Consider the following 24,226-nt stretch of genomic DNA (forward strand, 5'->3'; position numbering starts at 1 on the left):
AATTTCTTTCTTCTGCTGAACAGAAAGGAAGATATTTAGAAGAATGTGAGTAACCAGACAGTTTCTGGGTCCCATTGACTTCCATAGTAGGAAAAAAATATACTATGGAAGTCAATGAGACCAGAAACTGTCTGGTTACTGATATTCTTCTAAATATCTTCCTTTCTGTTCAGCAGAAGAAAGAAATTCATACAGGTTTGAAACAACATGAGTATATGATGACAGAATTTTCATTTTAGAGTGGAGTATCCCTTTAATAGGACCATAGACATATAAAATACTACTAAATTGCTTATCACAGTCTCAGAAGTGAAAGGCGTGTAAACTTCTATAGCAGTGCATGAGAGACTACATTAAATATATATTTTTTGTGTTTCCATTTGCTCAAATAGCAAAAGAAAAACGCCACAACAGAGTTTTCACAACTTTCAAAAAGAGTAAAAAAAAGAGAGATTGATAATTGCAGTCAGAAGAGAGAAAGAAGTCAACTTTACTGTCACAGCCGTTATAGAAACACCCCCAGAGCAGCGTTAAGTAGTTTTTTTTGTAATATAATACAAATTAAGTGTTAAATGTACATGCATTTAAAAAAGATGAGAATTATCTTGAGAAAGTGATGAGATGTTTCACATTTTAAGGAGAATGTATTTTCTGCCTCTTTTAAAAAAAATGCTATTTGACAATAATATTTAATTTAAATAGTTGAGTTTATTACATGTTAATATCATGCTAACATATGCATACACTAATATCACAGTTATCAGTGCTTTTATCTCTTCTCTGCAGGTGTTGGGCTTTGATGCTGTAAATAAACTGGAGAGTTTCCTGTCTCTTGTAAGTCAGTGAAATACGTGTGTGTGTGTGTGTGTGTGTGTGTGTGTGTGTGTGTGTGTGTGTATTTCTGCATCCCCTCAGTCTTGATGGGTGGGGAGGAGGAGTTCATCAGCACTGACAGTTATTTATATATATATATGGAGAAGATCATAAATGCCTCCTCTGATTTGTCACTGAATTTGTTTGATGATTTCCTCTGTTCTGTCTAATAAGGTAACAGCGAGTGTGATTGGAGGGTTTTGAACCTCTTTCTCTCTCATTAAGGGGGCTGAGAGAGGACGCCTGTACTTCTGTATCATCAGTGCGGAGAAGCTTGTACTGGATGTTGAATTAATCAAGCAGAGAGAGATGGAGAGATGCCTGACACTCATTTTACTGTCTTCAGTTATAATACTCATCACAGCTGGTAAGTACACATGAAATTAAAGAGATTGTTGTTGTTTTTTGTTGTTATTTATTTATTTATTTTAAATGAAGGGCTATGGTTATGTTATTTAAGATATTAAAATTAAACTATATTGTAATGTGTTTTTTAGATGCCCGTGTAATCGCATTGTCACTATATTTTGAATGTGCTCTTGTGTTTAACAGGCAGTTTATCTCTTTCTCTTTTTCTCTCTGTCTCTCCAATTTATAAAGAGCAACGAATAAGTTTTACATGAGTGTCTTCATTTTATTCATTATAATATATTGTTATCAAAATAATATTAATATTTATTTATTGAAACCCTAAGAGGCCATTATTGTAGTTTTTTTGTCTTGTTATCTTGTGATCGCAATAAAAATGTTCATGTGATATCAACATTGTAAATGTTGTCTCAATCTTCTGTTATCTAAAAAAATAAAAAATAAAAAAATAATACATTGATCACCTTTTCTCTGGATGAAAACGATTTAATCGCCATGTGTCAAACATTATTCTATAACCATGCAGGCATCTCTGTCCCTCGAGTTGGGTGGCCGTAAAATTTATCACACATTTGGAGTTCTGATTTGATAAACATTGATTTGGAAATATTAGTGACAGACATGTTAGCTCGAGCAAGTCTCATGAACATTTTTATAAAAAAAGAAAAAGAATCACTCATTCATAATCCATCAGGATAAATGCTGTATAATGTTATGTCAAGAAGTTGTGATCAAGAAAAAAAAAAAAAAAAACTAAAAAACTAAAGGCCTTTTATAGGGTTACAATGTTAGTCTCTTAAACAATGCCAAGACCTCAGCTACAGAAGAACTATATAGAGGGGAAATATATATTAAAAGAATACACCAGGTTTAATATAGTTTAAGCTCAATCAACATCATTTGTGGCAAATATTTTTTTTAACCTAAATAATAAATTTCTACTTGTCCCCCCTTTAAAAAAAGTTTTCTGTAAACTTTAAAATACTCACTGTCTCAATAATATAGAAACAATACTTAAACAAATATGCGTTAACATGATTATAGTGTGGGTAAAAAAATGCTCACTAATCTTTTCTGTGCAAAGTTATTTCCAATTTTAAACTTTGTTTCCATGACAACATTTAACTATTTACAACTGAAACAATAATACATTTTAGGATAATTGAAACCCTATTTTTTTTAATAAAAGGGAGTCAGCATAATTATTTTTTTGTTAATCAACACACCTATGATGTTGATTGAGCTAAACTTGTATTGAACTCTGAATATTCATTTTAAATACTCAGACGTATGTGTCCCATTTTCCCAGTTGACCCACTTTGTAATGCTGTAAATTGAACTCTCATCCCTTCATCTTTCATCTCCCATTGTTACTGTTTAATATTTAGACAGTGTGAATGTGAGGCTGGTTGGTGGTACCAGTCGCTGTGCTGGTAGAGTGGAGGTTCTTCATAGAGGTCAGTGGGGAACAGTGTGTGATGATTTCTGGGATTTGGCTGATGCTGCAGTGGTGTGTAGAGAGCTGGACTGTGGAGAACCTGTAGATGCTCTGGGTGATGCTCATTTTGGACCAGGATCAGGACCAATCTGGATGAGTGGTGTCATGTGTACTGGATCAGAGTCTACACTGAAGAACTGTGGGTCATCAGGATGGGGTAAAAGCATCTGTGATCATAGTAGAGATGCTGGAGTCATTTGCTCAGGTAAAGTATTACATATTAAAATTCATATGCGCTTCCAGATTGGCTTCTAATTTTTAAAGAAGTTTTAAAATGTTGACTTCAATAATAAATACATTTTATATTTATATTTGTTGTGGTTTTCTTTTGTGTTTTTACTTTATTCATTATAAGACTAAAAATAAAATGGCTTTGATGAACAAATCATTATCTTGAAGCCCCATAAATAAGCCATGCTTTTGTTGATCTGTGTTGTCTTATTCAGAAGTCCGGCTGGTTGGAGGTTCTCGCTGTTCTGGGAGGTTAGAGATACTTGATGATCAGTCGTGGGTTCCAGTGTGTGACGCTGCCTTTGACCAGCAGGATGCAGAGGTTGTGTGTAGAGAGCTGGACTGTGGGGCTCCTGTACAGGTGCTGGGAGAAGAAGATGCTTTTGGCAAAGGAGACGCTCAGATGTGGACACAAGAGATTCAGTGCAGAGGAAATGAGTCTCAGATTCACTTCTGTCCAACATCACCATTATATGAAAACAAATGTTCACATGACAACAATGTTGAACTGGTGTGTGCTGGTAAGAGCTGAATTAAAAGACTGAAATGATACACATATACTGTATATGAATCCATCACAAAGCAACACGCTGGTCTATTATATTGTTTTAACATTACAACAACTGTTCACATGAGCACAACATTGGTTTGCTGTGTACTGGTAACAGTTCAAAGTACAACAAAGCACATTTCATTTCATTTTATTATAACAATTTAAATTTACTATAGCCTTTTCTCTTATATTCATAGACATAAGAAATGTGAGACTGGTAAATGGCAGCAGTCGCTGTGCTGGTAGAGTGGAGGTTCTTCATAGAGGTCAGTGGGGAACAGTGTGTGGAGCTGGTTGGGATTTGGCTGATGCTGCAGTGGTGTGTAGAGAGCTGGACTGTGGAGAACCTGTACATGCTCTGTATGATGTTCATTTTGGACTGGGATCAAAACCGTTTTGGATGAAAAATGCAATGTGTACTGGATCAGAGTCTACACTTAAGAAATGTGGATTCATAGAACCAACTGATCTTTATGTGTGTCTTGATAAGAGCGCTCAAGTCATTTGTTCAGGTAAGCTAAAGCTAAAAATCCTGTCTTAATGTACAAAACAATTGCACCAAAAGCAGTCATAATTTCATTTTTCAGCTTCTTTTTGACAGCACAAACTGTTAATGTCAGACTGTAATAATCAGAGACCTTGTTAAAAATAAAATTTAGAAGCTTGTTTCTAACTCTACATTCTAATGTAATTCCCTGATAGGATTCATTCATAGACATTGTTGACATGAAAATGTTGAAATGTGGGCGGTCATGTAATGACATTTAGATTTTTACAGTAACAATAACTATACACTGTTTTGTATATGAGCTGTTTTTGTAGGTTACTTTCAAGTCCTTTTAGACTGGGAAAAAGTTTTGCTGACATGTATATGTTTTCATAATAAATATCTTTTATTTCAGAAGATATGATTTCTCGTTGATTGATATATTAATTATATGACTGACTCATTACTGAAGTTCTCTAACTTTAAATTTAGTTTTTTCCTGTGTTGTTCTTTCAGGAGTCCGGCTGGTTGGAGGTTCTCGCTGCTCTGGGAGGTTAGAGATACTTGATGATCAGTCGTGGGTTTCAGTGTGTGACGCTGCCTTTGACCAGCAGGATGCAGAGGTTGTGTGTAGAGAGCTGGACTGTGGGGCTCCTGTACAGGTGCTGGGAGAAGATGCTTTTGGCAAAGGAGACGCTCAGATGTGGACACAAGAGATTCAGTGCAGAGGAAATGAGTCTCAGATTCACCTCTGTCCAACATCACCATCACATGAAAACAACTGTTCTCATGAAAATGATGTTGGACTGGTGTGTGCAGGTTTGAGCCTTTTTAAAATAAACTGAAATCAAATTTAATGTTCCCAAAATCTACACTAAATATTAATACATTTTATCATAGTTTTTTCTCTTATTGTGATACTTTTTTCCTCATTCTTTCATTTTGTCCATATGTCTTTACTCCATCTTTATTTATTTTATAGACAATTTGAGAGTAAGGCTGGTTGATGGTCACAGTCGCTGTGCTGGTAGAGTGGAGGTTCTTCATAGAGGTCAGTGGGGAACAGTGTGTGGAGCTGTCTGGGATATGCCTGATGCTGCAGTGGTGTGTAGAGAGCTGGACTGTGGAGAACCTGTAGATGCTCTTGGTGATGCTGATTTTGGACCAGGATCAGGACCAATCTGGACAAATCGCACGTTATGTTCGGGATCAGAATCTACACTGAAGAACTGTGGATCAGTAAATTGGGGTTTTTATGACTGTGATCATACAAAAGATGCAGGAGTAATCTGCTCAGGTAAACTGCTCCATGCACTGTTTTTACATCACTGATAATTCAACTGCCTTAAAGGGAAAGTTCAACCAAAAATGAAAAATCAGTCATCATTTACTTTGTGTCTTTTCAAATCTCTACGACTTTGTTCTGTAGAGCACACAATGTTTTTTTACTTTCATTATATTGAAAAGACTACCAGGATATTCTGTAAAATTCCCCTTTTATGTTCCATTAAAATGAAAGTCAGATGATATGGATTGACATGAGAGATTGAGTAATTTGACTATTTTACTCCTTTCACATTAATAAGTGCTTTATAGAACAATAATGACAAGAATTACACACCTTTAGATAAACAAAAGTTAAACGTTTCTTATCTCTTGCTACTTCAGGTGTCAGGCTTATTGGAAACTCAAGTTGCTCTGGGAGGTTGGAGATACTTGATGATCAGTCGTGGGTTTCAGTGTGTGACGCTGCCTTTGACCAGCAGGATGCAGAGGTTGTGTGTAGAGAGCTGGACTGTGGGGCTCCTGTACAGGTGCTGGGAGAAGATGCTTTTGGCAAAGGAGACGCTCAGATGTGGACACAAGAGATTCAGTGCAGAGGAAACGAGTCTCAGATTCACCTCTGTCCAACATCCTTATACAAAAACAGCTGTTCACATGATAATTACCAGGGGTTGATCTGTGCTGGTGAGTTAAAAGAATAAAATAATATCATATCTTTTACTAATAGGATGCATCTCAGTCAGCTTCATATTTCACAGCCAGAACTCTGACCAAGGAGCCAGCCATTTTAAGGTCTGTCTCAATCACAAAATCCTTCAAGTTCACTGTAATGTTCGCTCCCTAAAAATCCCACAATGCACTTCAAAAACTAGATGCTCACTATGTTCCCCTTAATGGAAATTCTGTTAAGTGCAAAACAAATCGCACAAACCAACACAATATCAACACAATATCATCATGAGATGGGATGGAAGATTTGAAAAGACAAATCGTTATTTAATTATATGTCAGTATAAACATCAGTAGATAGGTAGTGTTATAAATTAAAATTCGGCTAAAATGTTTCAGATATATATCAAAGTATATTTCATAACATACTTTAAACAGCATAAAAATGTCAGAAAGATGTTATGTGTGTTGTTAATAAATACCAGTGGTGATGTTTTATGACACAATCACCTCATATCACCGGGAATTGAAAAATCAGTGTCCAAATGTGTAGTCAAGTCAAGTCAAGTTTATTTATATAGCGCTTTTCACAACATAGGTTGTATCAAAGCAGCTTCACAGTATTAAATTAAAACAATACATCAATGTTTGTTTCTAATGGAACGTCCACGTTTGGTAATGCTGATCAATAGTATCGTTGATTGATTAATTATGACCGCCGCTAGCATAGCTAGCGAAAGCGGTCATATAGGGATTGTCAAAGTTTTTTTTTCTTTTTTTTTCGTCATCTACTGAATTTTTCGTCAACGATACCAGGGACACCGAAACACCGGGGAACATGAAATTTGGTGGGCATGTAGCCCCACTAGACTTTTACGGAAAAATTTCGTTTGGTCCCCGGGGGCCACTCCCCCCCCCCCCCCCCCCCCCCCGCGCTGGGGCCCCCCAAACCCAAAAAATGCAGTTTTTCCTAAATAACTACCTGAACCGTGGCACCGAGGATGAAGAAATGTTTATGGTATGTTGGTCTTAAGGGCCCACATCAACCTAGCCCATAATCTGTGATTTGCGCCCCTCCCATAAAAAATGAAAATGCAATATTATTCTGCTTTAATCGCCCCTATCTTCAGTTGAGATGTTCAGAACTGCACCATATTTCATGTGTATGATTAACTTGACATCATCTGGGGGTATGCTAAGTTTCGTAGAATTTCATCCATGGGGGGGTATAAAATAAATTCATTTATGTGCACATTTAGTGACTGTACACTCATCGGCCTGTAGATGGTGCTGTTGAGCGAAGGGTTGCTGGTTTAGGATGATACTGTCACACACACACATGCAGGAATACAAAAAAACGCAAGCATGCACACACACTGACATCCACACGCACAGACACACACACACACAAACACACACGCGCACACACATGTACGCACGCATACATACACGCACAGACACACACACACACAGACACACACATACACAAACACACACACATACACACACACACACACAGACAGACATGCACATACTACTACTTTTTTTAGGTATCAGCCATATACCTGATTTACCAATACCCAATGTGTTATGCTTGGGCAGTATACTAATGAGGTGGGTGGGACATGTTTCATGCCATGTTAGATCACATCCTGAGAGTCTACGCTTTCAGAAAATATATAGTTTATATAGTTGAATCAGTTTTCTCTTCATGGTACAGACCAAAATGTATTATGTGTACACTTTCTTCACCTAAATCCATAAAATCCCATTAATTTCAATGGGACATTTACTTAAGTGTTCTACTAGGAGTTTTTAAAACTCTGGGACCAGGGCTACAAGATAAAACCACTTTTTTGGGGAAAAATGTTTTTTATTTCAGTAAAACACAACAAACCCATGCCAAAGTCAGATAACTGACTTTTACCATCAACAGGTACCTCAAACGTTTGGTAGAGGTTTGTAGAAATTGAATGGGAGGGTCCTTTGAAAAAAAAATCACAGATTTTTCATACTTAGTATAAGTATATTTTTTGTGGAAAGCCAGTGCAGGCCTGAGCGGCGGTCATATTTTGTACCGCCATGCGGTACATCTAGTTAAATTAAATATCCCCAACTGAGCAAGCCAAAGGCAACAGTGGCAAGGAACCGAGAAAAACTCCATCAGGTGACCTAATGGAGAAAAAAAAAAAAATCTTGGGAGAACCCAGGCTCAGTCGGGGGCCAGTTCTCCTCTGGTGTTTATGAACTAGAGGTCGGATTTAACTGTAAGATTAAAAGTATTATATGAATGCCTGGCTGAAGAGATGCGTCTTTAATCTAGTTTTAAACTGGGAGAGCGAGTCTGAGCAACGAACAGTATCAGGAAGACTATTCCAGAGTTTTGGAGCTAAATGTGAAAATGCGCTCCCTCCTTTGGTGGATCTGGATATCCTAGGTATGACCAAAATTCTCGAATTTAGTGACCTTAAAGAGCGCGATGGATTATAGGGTGATAGAAGATCGGTTAAATAGACTGGAGCTAAGCCGTTTAGGGCTTTATAAGTCAGTAGCAATACCTTGTAATTAATAAGGAACTTTATAGGTAACCAATGTAGTGATGATAAAATTGGTGTTATATGATCATATTTTCTTGATCTAGTTAGAACTCTAGCGGCGGCATTTTGGACTAACTGTATCTTGTTTATTGAGGTTGCAGGACAACCAGCTAATAAAGCATTACAGTAATCTAGTCTCGAGGTCATGAATGCATGAACTAACTTTTCTGCGTCAGAAAATGATAGCATGTTACGTAGCTTAGCAATGTTTCTAAGGTGGAAAAAGGCTGTTCTTGTAACATATGAAATATGATTTTCAAAAGACAGGTTGCAGTCTAATATAACACCCAGGTCTTTTACTGTAGAGGATAAAGTAACAGGACATCCTACTATGTTAAAGTTGTATTGTGAGAGGTTTTGTGGGTGGTTTTTTTAACCGATGATTAGTACCTCTGTCTTGTCTGGATTTAATAAAAGAAAATTGCGCGTCATCCAATCTTTTATATCTTTAACACACTCTGTCAATTTGGTGTCATGGGAAGTCAAAAAGGTGAAGCGAGGAATCAAGTGCAAAAGGAAATTTTTAATGAATATAAACAAAACAGACTGAAAACCAAAACTCCCTCGTGGGGGAAAAACAAGGCAAACAAAACCTCAAGACATAACACAGGGGGAAACAGAGACAACGATCCACACAGACTGCAAACAAGAGGGAACTAATAAAGGGCAACTAATCAGGGGGAACAGGTGGGAGAACTCAAACAATAATCAGATAACAAGTAGGGCGGGGCTAACAATGACACAAACACATGGCACAACAAAACAGACACCCAAGTGCAGAACAAGACGGGACAGACATGTGACATAACCCCCTCCTAAAGGAGTGGCTTCCAGACACTCCACTAGAACGGGGGGGACAGACCAGGGCGGGACGGAGGGACAGGCCAGGGCGGGACGGGAGGGACAGAACAGGGCGGGGCTGGAGAAACCGACCAGGGCGGGACGGGAGGAACAGACCAGGGCGGGACGGGAGGGACAGAACAGGGCGGAACGGAAGACACAAACAGTCCATCAGGCGGCCAGGGCGGAGACTTCCCCTCGGGTGGCCAGTGCGGAGACTTTCCCTCGGGCGACCAGGGTGGAGAAGACCCCTCGGGCGGCCACGGTGGTGAAGAGCCCTCGGGCGGCCACGGCGGTGAAGACCCCTCGGGCGGCCAGGGCGGTGAAGACCCCTCGGGCGGCCAGGGCGGTGAAGACCCCTCGGGTGGCCACGGCGGTGAAGACCCCTCGGGCGGCCACGGCGGTGAAGACCCCTCGGGTGGCCACGGCGGTGAAGACCCCTCGGGCGGCCACGGCGGTGAAGACCCCTCGGGCGGCCAGGGCGGTGAAAACCCCTCGGGCGGCCAGGGCGGAGAAGACCCCTCGGGCGGCCAAGGCGGTGAAGACCCCTCGGGCGGCCAGGGCGGTGAAGACCCCTCGGGCGGCCAGGGCGCAGGAACTGGAACCAACACCACCGGCTCAGGCACTGGAACAAACACCACCGGCTCAGGCACTGGGACTGGCACCACCGGCTCAGGCCCTGGAACTGGCACCACCGGCTCAGGCACTGGAATAGGCACCACCGGCTCAGGCACTGGAACAGACACTGGAACAGACACTGGAACAGACACTGGAACAGACACAGGAACAGACACAGGAACAGACACAGGAACAGACACTGGAACAGACACTGGCTCCTGTTCAGGAACAGACACTGGCCCCGGCTCAGGGACCGACACGGCCTCCGGCTCAGGGACCGACACGGGCTCCGGCTCAGGGACCGACACGGGCTCCGGCTCAGGGACCGACACGGGCTCCGGCTCAGGAACCGACACGGGCTCCGGCTCAGGGACCGACACGGGCTCCGGCTCAGGGACAGACACGGGCTCCGGCTCAGGGACAGACACGGGCTTCGGCTCAGGGACAGACACGGGCTCCGGCTCAGGGACAGACACGGGCTCCGACTCAAGGACAGACACGGGCTCCGGGACATACACTGGCTCCGACTCAGGAACAGGAACGGACATCACCGGCTCAGGAACAGACACCACCGGCTCAGGAACAGACACCACCGGCTCAAGTGTGTGTGTAGCCCACACACACCACATGGCTGTGGCCATAATGGCCAGTGTCGCGGTCACTGAGGGCTCAGGCTCAGGAACAGACACGGGCTCCGACTCAGGGACAGACACGGGATCCGGGACATACACTGGCTCTGGCTCAGGAACAGACACTGGCTCCGACTCAGGAACAGACACTGGCTCCGACTCAGGAACAGGAACAGACATTACCGGCTCAGGAACAGACACCACCGGCTCAGACACAGGCTCGACGGCAGCCATCTTGTCCGAAGACCCAGTCTTGGTAGTGACCTTCTTGTCCGAAGACACAGGCTCGACAGGCGTAACGTGAACAGGTTCAGTGGTGGCCATCTTGTCCGAAGACATAGGCTTGGCAGACGTGACGGGAACACTCTCGGCGGCGGCCATCTTGTCCGAAGACACAGGCTCGACAGGCGTAACGTGAACAGGTTCAGTGGTGGCCATCTTGTCCGAAGACATAGGCTTGGCAGACGTGACGGGAACACTCTCGGCGGCGGCCATCTTGTCCGAAGACACAGGCTCGACAGGCGTAACGTGAACAGGTTCAACGGTGACCATCTTGTCCGAAGACACAGGCTCAGCAGATGTGACGGGAACACCCTCGGCGGCGGCCATCCTGTCCGAAGACACCGGCTCGGCAGACTTGACATGAATAGTCTCTGACTGGGCAGACGTGACTGGAACAGTCTCTGACTGGGCAGACGTGACGTGAACAGTCTCTGACTGGGCAGACGTGACGTGAACAGTCTCTGGCTGCTCCGCAACGGAATCCTCCGGGACATTGGGGAGGCCGGAGTTCCTCCTCCTCCTCCGCCGTCTTCGATGGTGAGGTGCCGGTTCAGGTCTGGACGGAGTTAATGGTGGATGGAACTCTGGGCTGGGCAGCAGCGATGCATTCTCTGGGCTGGGCAGCGGCGATGCATTCTCTGGGCTGGGCAGCGGCGATGCATTCTCTGGGCTGTGCAGCGGCGATGCATTCTCTGGGCTGGGCAGCGGCGAGGCATTCTCTGGGCTGGGCAGCGGCGATGCATTCTCTGGGCTGGGCAGCGGCGATGCATTCTCTGGGCTGGGCAGCGGCGATGCATTCTCTGGGCTGGGCAGCGGCGATGCATTCTCTGGGCTGGGCAGCGGCGATGCATTCTCTGGGCTGGGCAGCGGCGATGCATTCTCTGGGCTGGGCAGCGGCGATGCATTCTCTGGGCTGGGCAGCGGCGATGCATTCTCTGGGCTGGGCAGCGGCGATGCCTTCTCTGGGCTGGGCAGCGGGGATGCAGGCGGGTCCCATGTATCCCACCGAGCACGATGGTGGAGATACTTAGCGAAACCCGGGAAATCTAAAATCTCCAGCCCCTTCATCTCCCACTGAGGCAAGGGAACATCCAAACAAAGATTTAATATGTCTTTAAGGACTACATCCCCAAGCCCGAGTCCCTCTGCTGCCGCGCTGAATCTCTGGGCGAATTCCTTCACCCTGGTCCCCTGCTGCCGGAGGGAAACCAGACTGCTGAGTCCCATGATTCGCTCCAGGTGAGGGCAGGAATCCCTTTGCTGACTCCTCATCTTGGTGGATCGTTCTGTCATGGGAAGTCAAAAAGGTGAAGCGAGGAATCAAGTGCAAAAGGAAATTTTTAATGAATATAAACAAAACAGACTGAAAACCAAAACTCCCTCGTGGGGGAAAAACAAGGCAAACAAAACCTCAAGACATAACACAGGGGGAAACAGAGACAACGATCCACACAGACTGCAAACAAGAGGGAACTAATAAAGGGCAACTAATCAGGGGGAACAGGTGGGAGAACTCAAACAATAATCAGATAACAAGTAGGGCGGGGCTAACAATGACACAAACACATGGCACAACAAAACAGACACCCAAGTGCAGAACAAGACGGGACAGACATGTGACATTTGGATAATTTAGCGTTTTCATCTGGCCGTGATGAAATATAGATTTGAGTGTCAGCAGCATAACAATGGAAACTAATTCCATGTTTCCTTATAATATTTCCAAGTGGCAGCATATATATTGAAAATAACAGAGGGCCTAACACAGATCCCTGCGGCACTCCATAGTTTACTGGAGTTATGATCGATTTTTCTCCATTTAAATAAACAAAATGGTAGCGGTCAGATAAATACGATCTAAACCAGCTTAATGCTTGTCCTTGAACACCAGTATAATTTTGTAGTCGATCTAAGAGTATTGTGTGATCTATAGTATCGAACGCAGCACTAAGATCAAGTAAAACTAATATTGAGATACAGCCTTGGTCAGAAGCTAAAAGTAAATCATTTGTGATTTTAACGAGCGCAGTTTCAGTGCTATGATGCAGCCTGAATCCTGACTGAAACTTTTCATAGATGTCATTTTCATGCAAGAAAGAGCCCAGTTGGGCGGACACAACTTTTTCTAGTATTTTAGACATAAAAGGTAGATTTGAAATGGGTCTATAATTTGCTAGATTATGTGGATCTAATTGTGGTTTCTTAATGAGAGGTTTTATAACTGCCAGTTTAAATGTTCTTGGAACATGACCTAAAGATAAAGATGAGTTAATAATATTGAGGAGAGGCTCTTCCACTACAGGTAACACTTCTTTAAGGAAATTAACTAAACAACGACTAAAGCAATTTAAAAACCAGAGACCAGATAGAATTAAGTTTGGGATACCGAAATCTAAAGTAGGTCAATTTGAAATAGAGATCAATAACGCTGATTGGGATAATATATTACAGATAAATGAGGGAAACTTGTGTTGCACTTCCTTAACTGAAATTGTAACTAATTTGGTAAACAAATATTATATTCCTTTGAAATGCTCAAGGAAAATTGTATCATTACCATGGTTAAATAGTGATATTCTTAATCTTATGAAAAAAAGAGACCAAGCTTTAAAAACGGCATTATCTTCTAAATTAAATACAGATAATTTAATCTATAAAGGTCTCAGAAACAAAGTAGTACAAGAATTACGGAAGTCAAAAATATCACATTATACTCAAATAATAGAGAGTGCCAAAGGTCAAAGTACAACCCTATGGAAACAATTAAATAATTTAACAAATAAAACTCAAAAGCAGCAAACAATCAAAGAGCTACAAATAGATGGAAAAGTAATTGATGATAAAGGGTCTCTAGCATATGAGTTTAATACATATTTTATAAGTTCAGTAGATGAATTGGCTCAAAATTTTAAACCAATATCATTAAATAATAAGGTGGAGGATGAGCTACCAAATTCATTTTTTATTAAGGAGACTGAAGAAAATAGAATAACTGAAATTGTAAAGCTTCTACCGAATTCAACAGCAAAAGATGTTTACAATTTAGATATTAATTTGATAAAAAAATATAGCTCCGTGATGATAGCTCCATTAACTCATTTAACAAATGTATCAATTAGAGACTGTGTTTTCCCTAACACATGGAAAAAGGCTGTAGTTACACCACTCCTTAAATCAGGGGATCCAAGCCTGATTTCAAATTATCGACCAATATCAATCTTGCCAGTTATGTCAAAGGTTTTGGAGAAGGTTGTAGCTGAACAGTTAATAAACTATCTAGAGAGTAATAACTTCCTACATAAACATCAATTTGGTTTTAGAGCTCAGCATTCCACAGAAACAGCTATATGTTATTTCTTGGAAAAAGCTAGACATTCTTTGGATCAGGGACATGTGATGGGAGCAGTATTCATTGACCTAAAAAAGGCATTCGACACAGTTAACCACACTATTCTTTTATCTAAATTGAGTGCATTTAATTTTAGTAAACGTTCAATTGAGTGGTTTACCTCTTATTTAAATCTAAGAGATCAGTGTGTTAAAATTGAGGATACAAAATCATTGCTTATGAGAAACAAAATGGGCTTACCACAAGGCTCAATCTTAGGCCCCTTACTTTTCAGTTTGTTTATAAATGATCTACCATGTTGTTGTCCAGATGTTGAATGTCAGCTTTATGCTGATGACACAGTAATTTATACATCGGCTAAGTCATCTGCCAAGGTTGCTGCAATTTTAAATGAACAAATGGAAAGGATATCTATATGGCTCCAGGAAAATCATCTTACTCTGAATGTTAAGAAAACTGTCTTCATGTGCTTTTCTAATAGATAAAGTAATAATTCGAGTAAATAATAAAGAAATAGAGGAGGTAGATGAGTTTAATTTTTTAGGTGTTGTTTTAGACTCACAACTTAAATTTGATAAACATATAAAAAAGCTCTCAAAAATGGTAAGGATTAACCTAAATTGTTTCAGACTTATTAGAAAATATATCTCAATTGAGGCAGCACATCTTTTTATGCATGCAATGATCTTGTCCCGCATTTCATACTGTATTACAGTTTGGACTCAAACAAGTGATTCCTTAATTAAAAAAATTGAAATGTTATATAATCGAGCTCTGAAAATAATGGATAAAAAGCCAAATCGATGGCATCACTGCAACGTTTTAAAAAAATTGAATATGCTAAGTTTTACAAATTTTAAAAATTTGTTATATATAAAATTGATTTTTAAATGTTTACACAATAAGGCACCATCTGTTCTATGTAACTTGATAAAGAGACAGGATGATATAAATAGAATCACTAGGAGTTCGGCAGGTGGGAATTGTAGGATTCATTTTCGTAGAACTACACAAGGGCAAAGAGCCTTTTCCGTTGAGGGCTCAAAACTCTGGAACCTGTTGCCGAATGAGTTTAAGGCAATACTTGAAATAAAGTCTTTTACACTAAAGGTAAAGCGGTGGTTTAAAATAAACCAGAACTGCACGCATATTTAAATGTAGTAATTTTTGTATGTAAAAGTATAATGTAATGTAAACGTTCTTTTTTAATGCTAGAGTCGAAAGCTCCATTTTAATATGTATAATTTAGGTAGGTATTTGAATGTCTATAAGTGACATATTGTGGTAGTTTTATTCTATGAGTAGTTTTTTTTTTTTTTTTTTTTTTTTGTTTAGAAAAGCCTTTCTAGGGACCTGAGATGCAAATTAGCTTTTGCTATACTCTCTATGTGCAATACATATTTTCCAGTTTTGACTGGGATCATGTTTTTTTGTACTGTCCCTATACAAATAAACTTATAAATAAAAAATAAAATAAATAAATAAAAAATTTCAGTAGTTTGGTTGGTATAGGATCTAATAAACATGTTGTTGTTTTAGATGAAGTGATAAGTTTATTTAACAATTTTTGTTCTATAGTTGTAAAGCACTGTAATTGTTCTTGCTGGGTGATAATTGAGGCTGAATTATAAGGAATTATATTGAGGATTGAACGTTTACAATTGTGGTTCTGATGTTTTCTATTTTCTCAGTGAAGAACTTCATGAAATCATTACTACTAAACTGTAACGGAATATTTTGTTCAGGAGACACCTGTTTATTTGTTAGTCTAGCCACGGTGTTAAATAAGAACCTAGGATTGTTTTGGTTGTTTTCTATTAGTTTGCGGAGATGCTCAGCCCTGGCCGCTTTTAGGGCCTTTTTATAACGTGACATACTGTCTTTCCATGCGATTCTAAAGACCTCTAAGTTGATTTTTTTCCATTTACGCTCTAAATTACGGGTTTCTCTCTTTAGAACATGCGTAGTATTGTTGTACCATGGTGCTTTATTTTCTCTCTGACCTTTTTTAATCTAATGGGTGCAACAATATCCAATGTTCCAGAGAGAATGGTGCTCATAGTGCTAGTTAATTCCTCAAGTTCATTTGTTTGTTTGGGTTCACTGAGCAGCTGAGACAGATCAGATAAGCAATTTGAAAAATTATCTATGGTGGATGGAAGGATTGTTCTGCCTAATCGATAACGCGGCGCAGCATGATATATTACAGGAGTACGTAATATGCAAGTTACCATGTAATGGTCAGTGACATCGTCACTTTGTGGAATGATATCTACAGTATATCGGTTGGATCGGTTCCATGTGATATAATTAAATTGAGTGTATGATTAAAACGATGAGTTGGTCTGGTAACGTTTTGCTTGACCCCAAAGGAGTTTAATAAATCTGTAAACGCAGCCCCAACAATTAATGCTTTATCGAAATTAACTAATAGGTCTGAGAGAAAATCTGCAAACTCTTTTAGGAAATCAGCGTAAGGCCCAGGCGGTCTATATACGGTAGCCAAGGCTAGAGATAATAGGGATGTTTTTCGAACATCTAAAAGCGTAACATTTAGTACTTGTACTTCAAACGAAATAAACTTATAGCCCGTTTTCTGAGTAACATTGAGAATATCTCTATAGATTGTTGCAACACCGCCGCCACGACCAATCAGATGGGGCTCATGCTTATAGGAGTATCCTGATGGAGTAGACTCATTTAGACCGAAATAATCATTTGGTTTAAGCCAGGTTTCAGTAAGGCAAAGTACATCGAAGCTATTATCTGTGACTATTTCATTTACAATAACTGCCTTAGGTGTGAGTGATCTAATGTTTAGAAGACCTAGCTTTAGAAATTGTTTTTGATTACTAATAGCAACATTTTCTGGTTTAATAACAATTCGATTTTTTCTAGATCCTGCAGTAGATTTATTATTTGATCTCACTAAACGAGGAATAGACACAGTTTCTATGCAATGTTCAACACTAGTATTTATTTCAGTTAAATTGGTGCAGCAGAGATTATGATTTGGACTTTTGGTTACTAGTCAAAAGGTATTTAACCTTTTGGAGATGTTCTGGCCTTCCTCTCTGCCCCAAGATCGCACTGGCTCTTTAAGTCTGCCAGCAGGAAGCAGGAAGGAGGAGACAGGAAGTAAAGAGAGCAGACAGCTCAGAGAAATCAAGGCAGCAAGAAGACTGCAGTTATCCATGCGCTGGCATCTGTTCCAATCCTCTTTTGTTAGCCCTTTTTAAGGCATTCCCTTTTCACACCATTCTATAAAGGCTCTAAACGACAACCGGGTGTCCTGGCGTCTTGTATGGAGGTGTTTAACTTGTTGGATAGCAGAGTGATGGTTCTGCAAGGCCAATATAGTGAAAAGGGATACCTGCAATCAAGATAAACATGACCAACCTGCACTACTACTCTGAGCTGAGATCAGTACAATAGCTGCAGCAACACAACTGAGGACTGAGGTAAAACCTGTCTGCATTAAACATGGATAACAAAGATATAGATACACAATCCACAACTTCTCGGCGAAGTAGAGCATCCAATTCATCCAGCTCATCAAGTGTGGTTCTGGCTGTTGCCACAGCAAGGGCAAAAGCCGAAGCTGCTCAAGCTAGAGCTGCATTTTCAAAGAAAGAGATTGAAATCAAAATAGAGAAAGCACGTCTTGAGGCTACACTAGACGCCTTAGAAAAAGAGAGAGAGGCTGAGGCTGCACTTGCTGAAGCAGTAGTAATGGAAGCTGCTGCTGCAAACCTGGATGCGGCTAGTGAACACAGAGCACACCTGCTACCTTTACAAAGTCCAAAACAGCGCACAGAAGAATATGTTAGCATGCACAGTCAACTTAATGACAGCACGCAGTCATTCAAAACTGAACCCCATTCACGTAGTCATCTTCCTCACGTGCAAGCGGTTGAAGGGCAGGACAAGGCCCCCACAGTTCCCCCAGACCAACAGCCACCCAACTACATCAAAGGTGCTGTTATCAGTGAAAGTTCGAGCCATACTCCGCAACAAAATTGCCCTTCCCACCCGAATGGTCAGCCATATCATACATATCCTTCACCAGCCTTTACAACCCAGCAGGGTGGCCGCAGCAATTACCTGCCCTTTGCTCCTCATCATTCCATTGACGAGCCCACAACAAATCTTGCTAGATACCTTGCTCGGAGTCAGTTGGTGTCATCAGGGCTTACTAAATTTGATGACAGACCAGAAAATTATTTATCTTGGAAATCATCATTCCTCAACACAATTGATGACCTGCAGCTCAAAGCAGGAGAGGAAATTGATTTGTTAATCAAATGGCTGGGCCCAGAGTCCTCTGAGCATGCACTACGTATTAAATCAGTAAATGTGAGAAATCCGTCTGCTGGGCTCGACCTCATATGGGAAAGGTTGGAGGAGATATATGGGTCACCAGAAGCCATTGAAGGAGCTCTATTCACAAAACTTGAAAAATTCCCTAAAATAGGTCCCAAAGAGCACCAGAAACTCAGAGATTTGGGTGACTTACTGTCTGAGATTGAGTCTGCAAAACAGGAAGGCTACTTACCAGGACTTTCCTATCTTGATACTGCAAGAGGCGTTCACCCAATTATTGAGAAGTTGCCATACACGCTCCAAGACAAATGGATGATGGAGGGCTCACGTTATAAACAGGAGCACAGGGTGGCCTTTCCTCCATTCTCCTTCCTCTTAGAGTTTGTGTACAAGCAAGCAAAGGCGCGTAATGATCCAAGCTTCAATTTACAGTCATGCTCATCTACCACAGTGAGGAAGGACAGGTTTACAGGTGGCAATATTGATTCCCAAAGAATAGTCTCTGTAAACAAAACTGACGTTTCTGCCATCAAGTCAAGACCAAGCGTTGAGGACCCAGAGAGACAGTGCCCTGTCCATAACAAACCTCATCCCCTACGGAAATGTAGAGGACTCAGAGAGATGCCACTTGATGAAAGGAAAAAGATATTAAAGGCACACAATATCTGCTTCAAGTGTTGTGCATCTAACAAACATGTAGCACGAAATTGTGAGGCAAATACCAGATGTTCTGAGTGTGATAGTGACAAACATCCAACTGCTCTGCACCCAACCCCACCCCCTTGGTCCTCATCATCCATTAACCCCTCTTCAGTGCATGGCGGGGAGAGAGAAAAATCAGCGGAAGCTGCAGTTGTGTCTAAATGTACTGAGGTATGTGGGGAGGGATTTCACAGCAAATCATGCTCTAAAATTTGCCTCGTCAATGTCTACCCAGCAGGCAATCGTAGAGAATGCAAACGCATGTATGTTATGCTGGATGACCAAAGTAACAGGTCACTTGCTCGCTCAGAGTTTTTCGAGATATTTGGCGTTAATGGCCCCACATTCCCATACACTCTTAAAACCTGTTCTGGAGTTGGTGAAACAGCCGGTCGTCGAGCCACTGGCTTCATGGTGGAGTCTGCAGACGGCGCTCTTAGCCTCCCACTACCCACTCTTATTGAGTGCAACATGATTCCCAATAACAGGGACGAAATTCCCACTCCTGCTGCTGCACTTTGCCATCCTCATCTTAAAGCCATAGCCCATAAATTACCAGCACTAGATAAAAATGCTGAGATCCTGCTACTGCTTGGAAGAGACATGCTGAGAGTGCATAAAGTGCGGAGGCAAATCAGTGGACCCCATGATGCAGCGTATGCACAAAGGCTGGACTTAGGATGGGTGATTGTTGGTGATGTGTGTCTCGGCAGTTCACACAGACCTTCTGAAGTCACCAGCGTCAAGACCCATATTCTTGAGAATGGTAGGCCGAGCCATTTCCCTCCTTGTGAAAACCACCTAAATGTAAAAGAGAAATTCACCCCAAACAGTCAGTTTCAACCCTGCCACCATTCTTCAAACAATACCCTCAAAGGAGTGAATGAGAGCCTGGGTAAATCAGTTTTTGAGAAAACAAAAAGTGACAGTAAGCTTGCACCATCAGTAGAAGATCTATTGTTCCTCAAAACGATGGAGAATGAATTCTTCAAGGATTCCACAAACAGCTGGGTCGCTCCGCTGCCATTTCGCCAGCCAAGAAAGTGTCTGCCTAACAACCGCAGTTATGCCATGAGCCGTCTTAAGTCCCTGCACCGGACTCTCAGCAAAAACCCACAAATGAGATCTCACTTCACAGACTTCATGCAGAAAATAATGGACAGTCAGCATGCAGAGCCAGCACCCCCAATGCAAAGTGGCAAAGAGTATTGGTATCTGCCCTTCTTTGGAGTCTACCACCCACAAAAGCCCAGCCAAATACGAGTGGTTTTCGACTCCAGTGCACAGTTTGAAGGCACATCTCTCAATGATGTGCTGTTACCCGGGCCAAACCTGAATAACAGTCTGTTGGGTGTCCTCATCAGATTCAGGAAAAATCCAGTTGCAATCACTGCAGACATCCAACAGATGTTCCATTGTTTCCTGGTGAAGGAAGACTGCAGGGATGTTCTCCGTTTTGTCTGGCACAAACATAACGATCTCAGCGAGGAGGTGACTGACTTCAGAATGAGGGTGCATGTTTTTGGAAACAGCCCCTCCCCAGCCGTGGCCATCTTTGGGCTACGGAGAGCTGCGCAGCATGGTGAAGAACATTATGGGAGTGATGTCCGCCAGTTCATAGAGCGTGACTTTTATGTGGATGACGCTTTAAAATCTGTCTCCACAGAAAAGGAAGCCATTGACCTACTCAAAAGGACACAAGAGATGCTGGCGACCTCAAACCTCCGGCTTCATAAAATCGCCTCCAATAAGCTTGAAGTGATGGATGCATTTTCTGTGGAAGATCGTGCCAAAGACCTCCAGGATCTCGACTTGTTTGTGGATGACCTACCTGACCAGCGAAGCCTTGGCGTAAGATGGAATATCATGTCAGACCACTTTTCATTCCACGTTCCCCAGACAGAGAGGCCTTACACACGGAGAGGGGTGCTCTCCACAGTTAATAGCCTCTTCGACCCTCTTGGGTTCCTGGCCCCAGTAACAATTAAGGGACGGTTGCTGCTGAGAGAGCTATCATCACAATCTTCTGAATGGGATTCTGCTCTTCCTGAAGATTTGCGAGAAAAGTGGATGGAGTGGCAGAACTCATTGCAACATCTAAGCAGGCTCCATGTGCCTCGCACGTATTCAACTGTTGGGGTCGGCAAGGCTAAGAGGTCAGAACTACATGTCTTCTCTGATGCGTCCGAGAAAGCTATATGCGGCGTTGCTTACATTAAAGTCACAAGCTCTGATGGAGGCACAGAAGTTGGGTTTGTCCTTGGCAAAGCACGACTTGCTCCTCAGCCAGCACTCACTATTCCACGCCTGGAGTTGTGTGCAGCAGTACTGGCTGTTGAGTTAGCAGAAGTAATAGCTGAAGAGATTGACCACCAGCTCGACTCAATCAGCTTCTATACAGACAGCAAGGTGGTACTTGGTTATATTCATAACCAGTCAAGGCGCTTCTACGTCTATGTAAATAACCGCGTTCAGCGTATCAGGGAGTCAACCACACCTGAACAATGGAATTATGTGCCAACTGATCAAAACCCTGCAGACCATGGATCACGGTCCGTTCTGGCCTCCAAGCTCCAGAGCACTTCATGGTTTACTGGGCCCCCTTTCCTCCAGCGTTTACCAGAGTTGTCATGTGAAAAGAGCAGCAGATTTGAACTTGTGGATCCAGTAAATGATGCAGAGGTCCGCCCAGAGGTGAAGGTCTTCTCCACACACATCTCAGAAACCCACTTAAGCTCAAGGCGATGGGACCGTTTCTCCACATGGAAATCTGTGACTAACGCTGTGGCTAACCTTAAGCATGTTGCGCGTTGCTTTGCCGGCTCAGCAAAGGAGACTTCCTGTGTGGGGTGGCACATCTGCAAGACAGCTCTTAGTTGTAAACTGCTTGAAGAAGTTGAGGAGTTGGTCATTAAGAATGTACAGGCTGATGCTTATGCAGACGAACTTAGATGCATCTCTGCAAAGCATGACCTTTCCAAACACAGTTCATTGATCAAGTTGAACCCTACTGTTGATGAAAGAGGGCTGCTTCGAGTTGGTGGACGCATCAAACATTCGGATCTTGCGCTGAAAGAGAAAAACCCCATCATTCTACCAGGTAAAAGCCACGTCACAACCCTTCTTGTACGCCACCATCATGAAAAGGTCAGTCATCAGGGGAGGCATTTCACTGAGGGTGCCATCAGGGGGAGCGGTCTATGGATAGTAGGGGCAAAAAGATGCATAAGTAAGGAAATCAGCAAGTGTGTTACTTGTAGGAAGCTTAGAGGCAAGGTCGGAGAACAGCTAATGTGTGATCTACCTGCAGATAGACTTCAAGTGGAACCTCCATTCACCTATGTGGGCATGGATGTGTTCGGTCCATGGGAAGTGTCTACAAGGCGCACACGAGGGGGACAAGCTAATAGTAAGCGGTGGGCGATACTATTCACCTGTTTGTGTACAAGGGCAGTCCACATTGAAGTCGTCGAAGGAATGAGCTCTTCTAGCTTCATCAACGCACTAAGGCGTTTCTTCGCACTGCGTGGTCCTACAAAACAGCTGCGTTCAGACTGCGGCACCAACTTCATTGGTGCATGCAATGAAATGGGAGCAGGTAGTGCAGAGGAAAATAGGGTGAGAAGCTTCCTGCAGGATCAGAAATGCGCCATATGGGTGGAGCATGGGAACGCATGATTGGGATGGCAAGGCGTATACTCGACAGCATGTTACTGCAAACTAATCGCATCCAACTCACTCATGAGATCTTAACCACATTCTTGGCAGAGGTAACGGCCATTCTAAATGCCCGGCCCTTAGTACCAGTCTCTTCAGATCCCGAGCAGCCTCACATTCTGTCGCCTTCTATTCTTCTCACTCAAAAATGCAATGTGGCTTCTCCCCTTTCCAGCACTGTTAGCATGAAGGAGATGCTGACAAACCAGTGGAAACGAGTTCAGTTCCTAGCTGATGAGTTCTGGAATAGATGGCGGAAGGAGTACCTTGCCACTATGCAGCCTCGTCAGAAATGGCAGCATAAAAGGATCAACTTTAAAGCTGGAGATGTAGTCCTCCTTAAAGAGAAACAGGCCAGGAGGAATGAATGGCCAATGGGAATCATCGTCAGGACTGTTCCTAGTCACGACGGACTCATAAGAAAGGCTGAAGTAAAGGTTGTTCAGCAGGGGTCAACAAAGACCTACTACAGACCTATTTCAGAGCTAGTTCTTCTTCTACAGACTGATGTTAGTGAGTATTAACTGTGGTATCTCAGCAGATACCAGGCGGGGAGTGTTCTGGCCTTCCTCTCTGCCCCAAGATCGCACTGGCTCTTTAAGTCTGCCAGCAGGAAGCAGGAAGGAGGCGACAGGAAGTAAAGAGAGCAGACAGCTCAGAGAAATCAAGGCAGCAGGAAGACTGCAGTTATCCATGCGCTGGCATCTGTTCCAATCCTCTTTTGTTAGCCCTTTTTAAGGCATTCCCTTTTCACACCATTCTATAAAGGCTCTAAACGACAACCGGGTGTCCTGGCGTCTTGTATGGAGGTGTTTAACTTGTTGGATAGCAGAGTGATGGTTCTGCAAGGCCAATATAGGAGATGTTATCTGACAGAAGATCCGATCCGAATCTGCTTGGGTGTAAGCCATCAGCACGGTAAAGCCTAGGACGCTCCCAAAACAGATTCCAATTATTTACAAAGAGCAGTTTCTGCTCATTGCACCATGACATTAACCATTCATTTAGCGCGAATAATCTACTAAACTTTTCATGACCTAGTCGGTACGTGGGAAGCGGTCCTGACTAGGGATGTCCCGATCAGGTTTTTTTGCCCTCGAGTCCGAGTCCGAGTCATTTGATTTTGAGTATCTACTGATACCGAGTCCCGATCCGATACTTCTATAATACATAAAAAAAAAGAATAAAGAAGAGCGAAAAACAGA

General features: G+C 42.4%; 1 protein-coding gene across 1 annotated transcript in view; it reads left to right on the top strand.

The window, feature by feature from the left end:
• LOC307157727 (uncharacterized protein) overlaps positions 1 to 24,226 on the top strand; it is a gene marked incomplete at its 5' end in the record, with an annotated part of 174,088 nt that overhangs the window by 5,643 nt on the left and 144,219 nt on the right. The window contains 8 exon segments of the mRNA XM_079869651.1: positions 787 to 834; positions 1,099 to 1,240; positions 2,631 to 2,945; positions 3,187 to 3,492; positions 3,722 to 3,884; positions 4,528 to 4,537; positions 4,539 to 4,824; positions 4,994 to 5,308. Coding sequence (XP_079725777.1) covers positions 787 to 834; positions 1,099 to 1,240; positions 2,631 to 2,945; positions 3,187 to 3,492; positions 3,722 to 3,884; positions 4,528 to 4,537; positions 4,539 to 4,824; positions 4,994 to 5,308 — 1,585 coding nt within the window.

Source organism: Squalius cephalus (assembly GCF_949319135.1).
Source record: "Squalius cephalus genome assembly, chromosome: 4".
NCBI lineage: Eukaryota > Metazoa > Chordata > Actinopteri > Cypriniformes > Leuciscidae > Squalius > Squalius cephalus.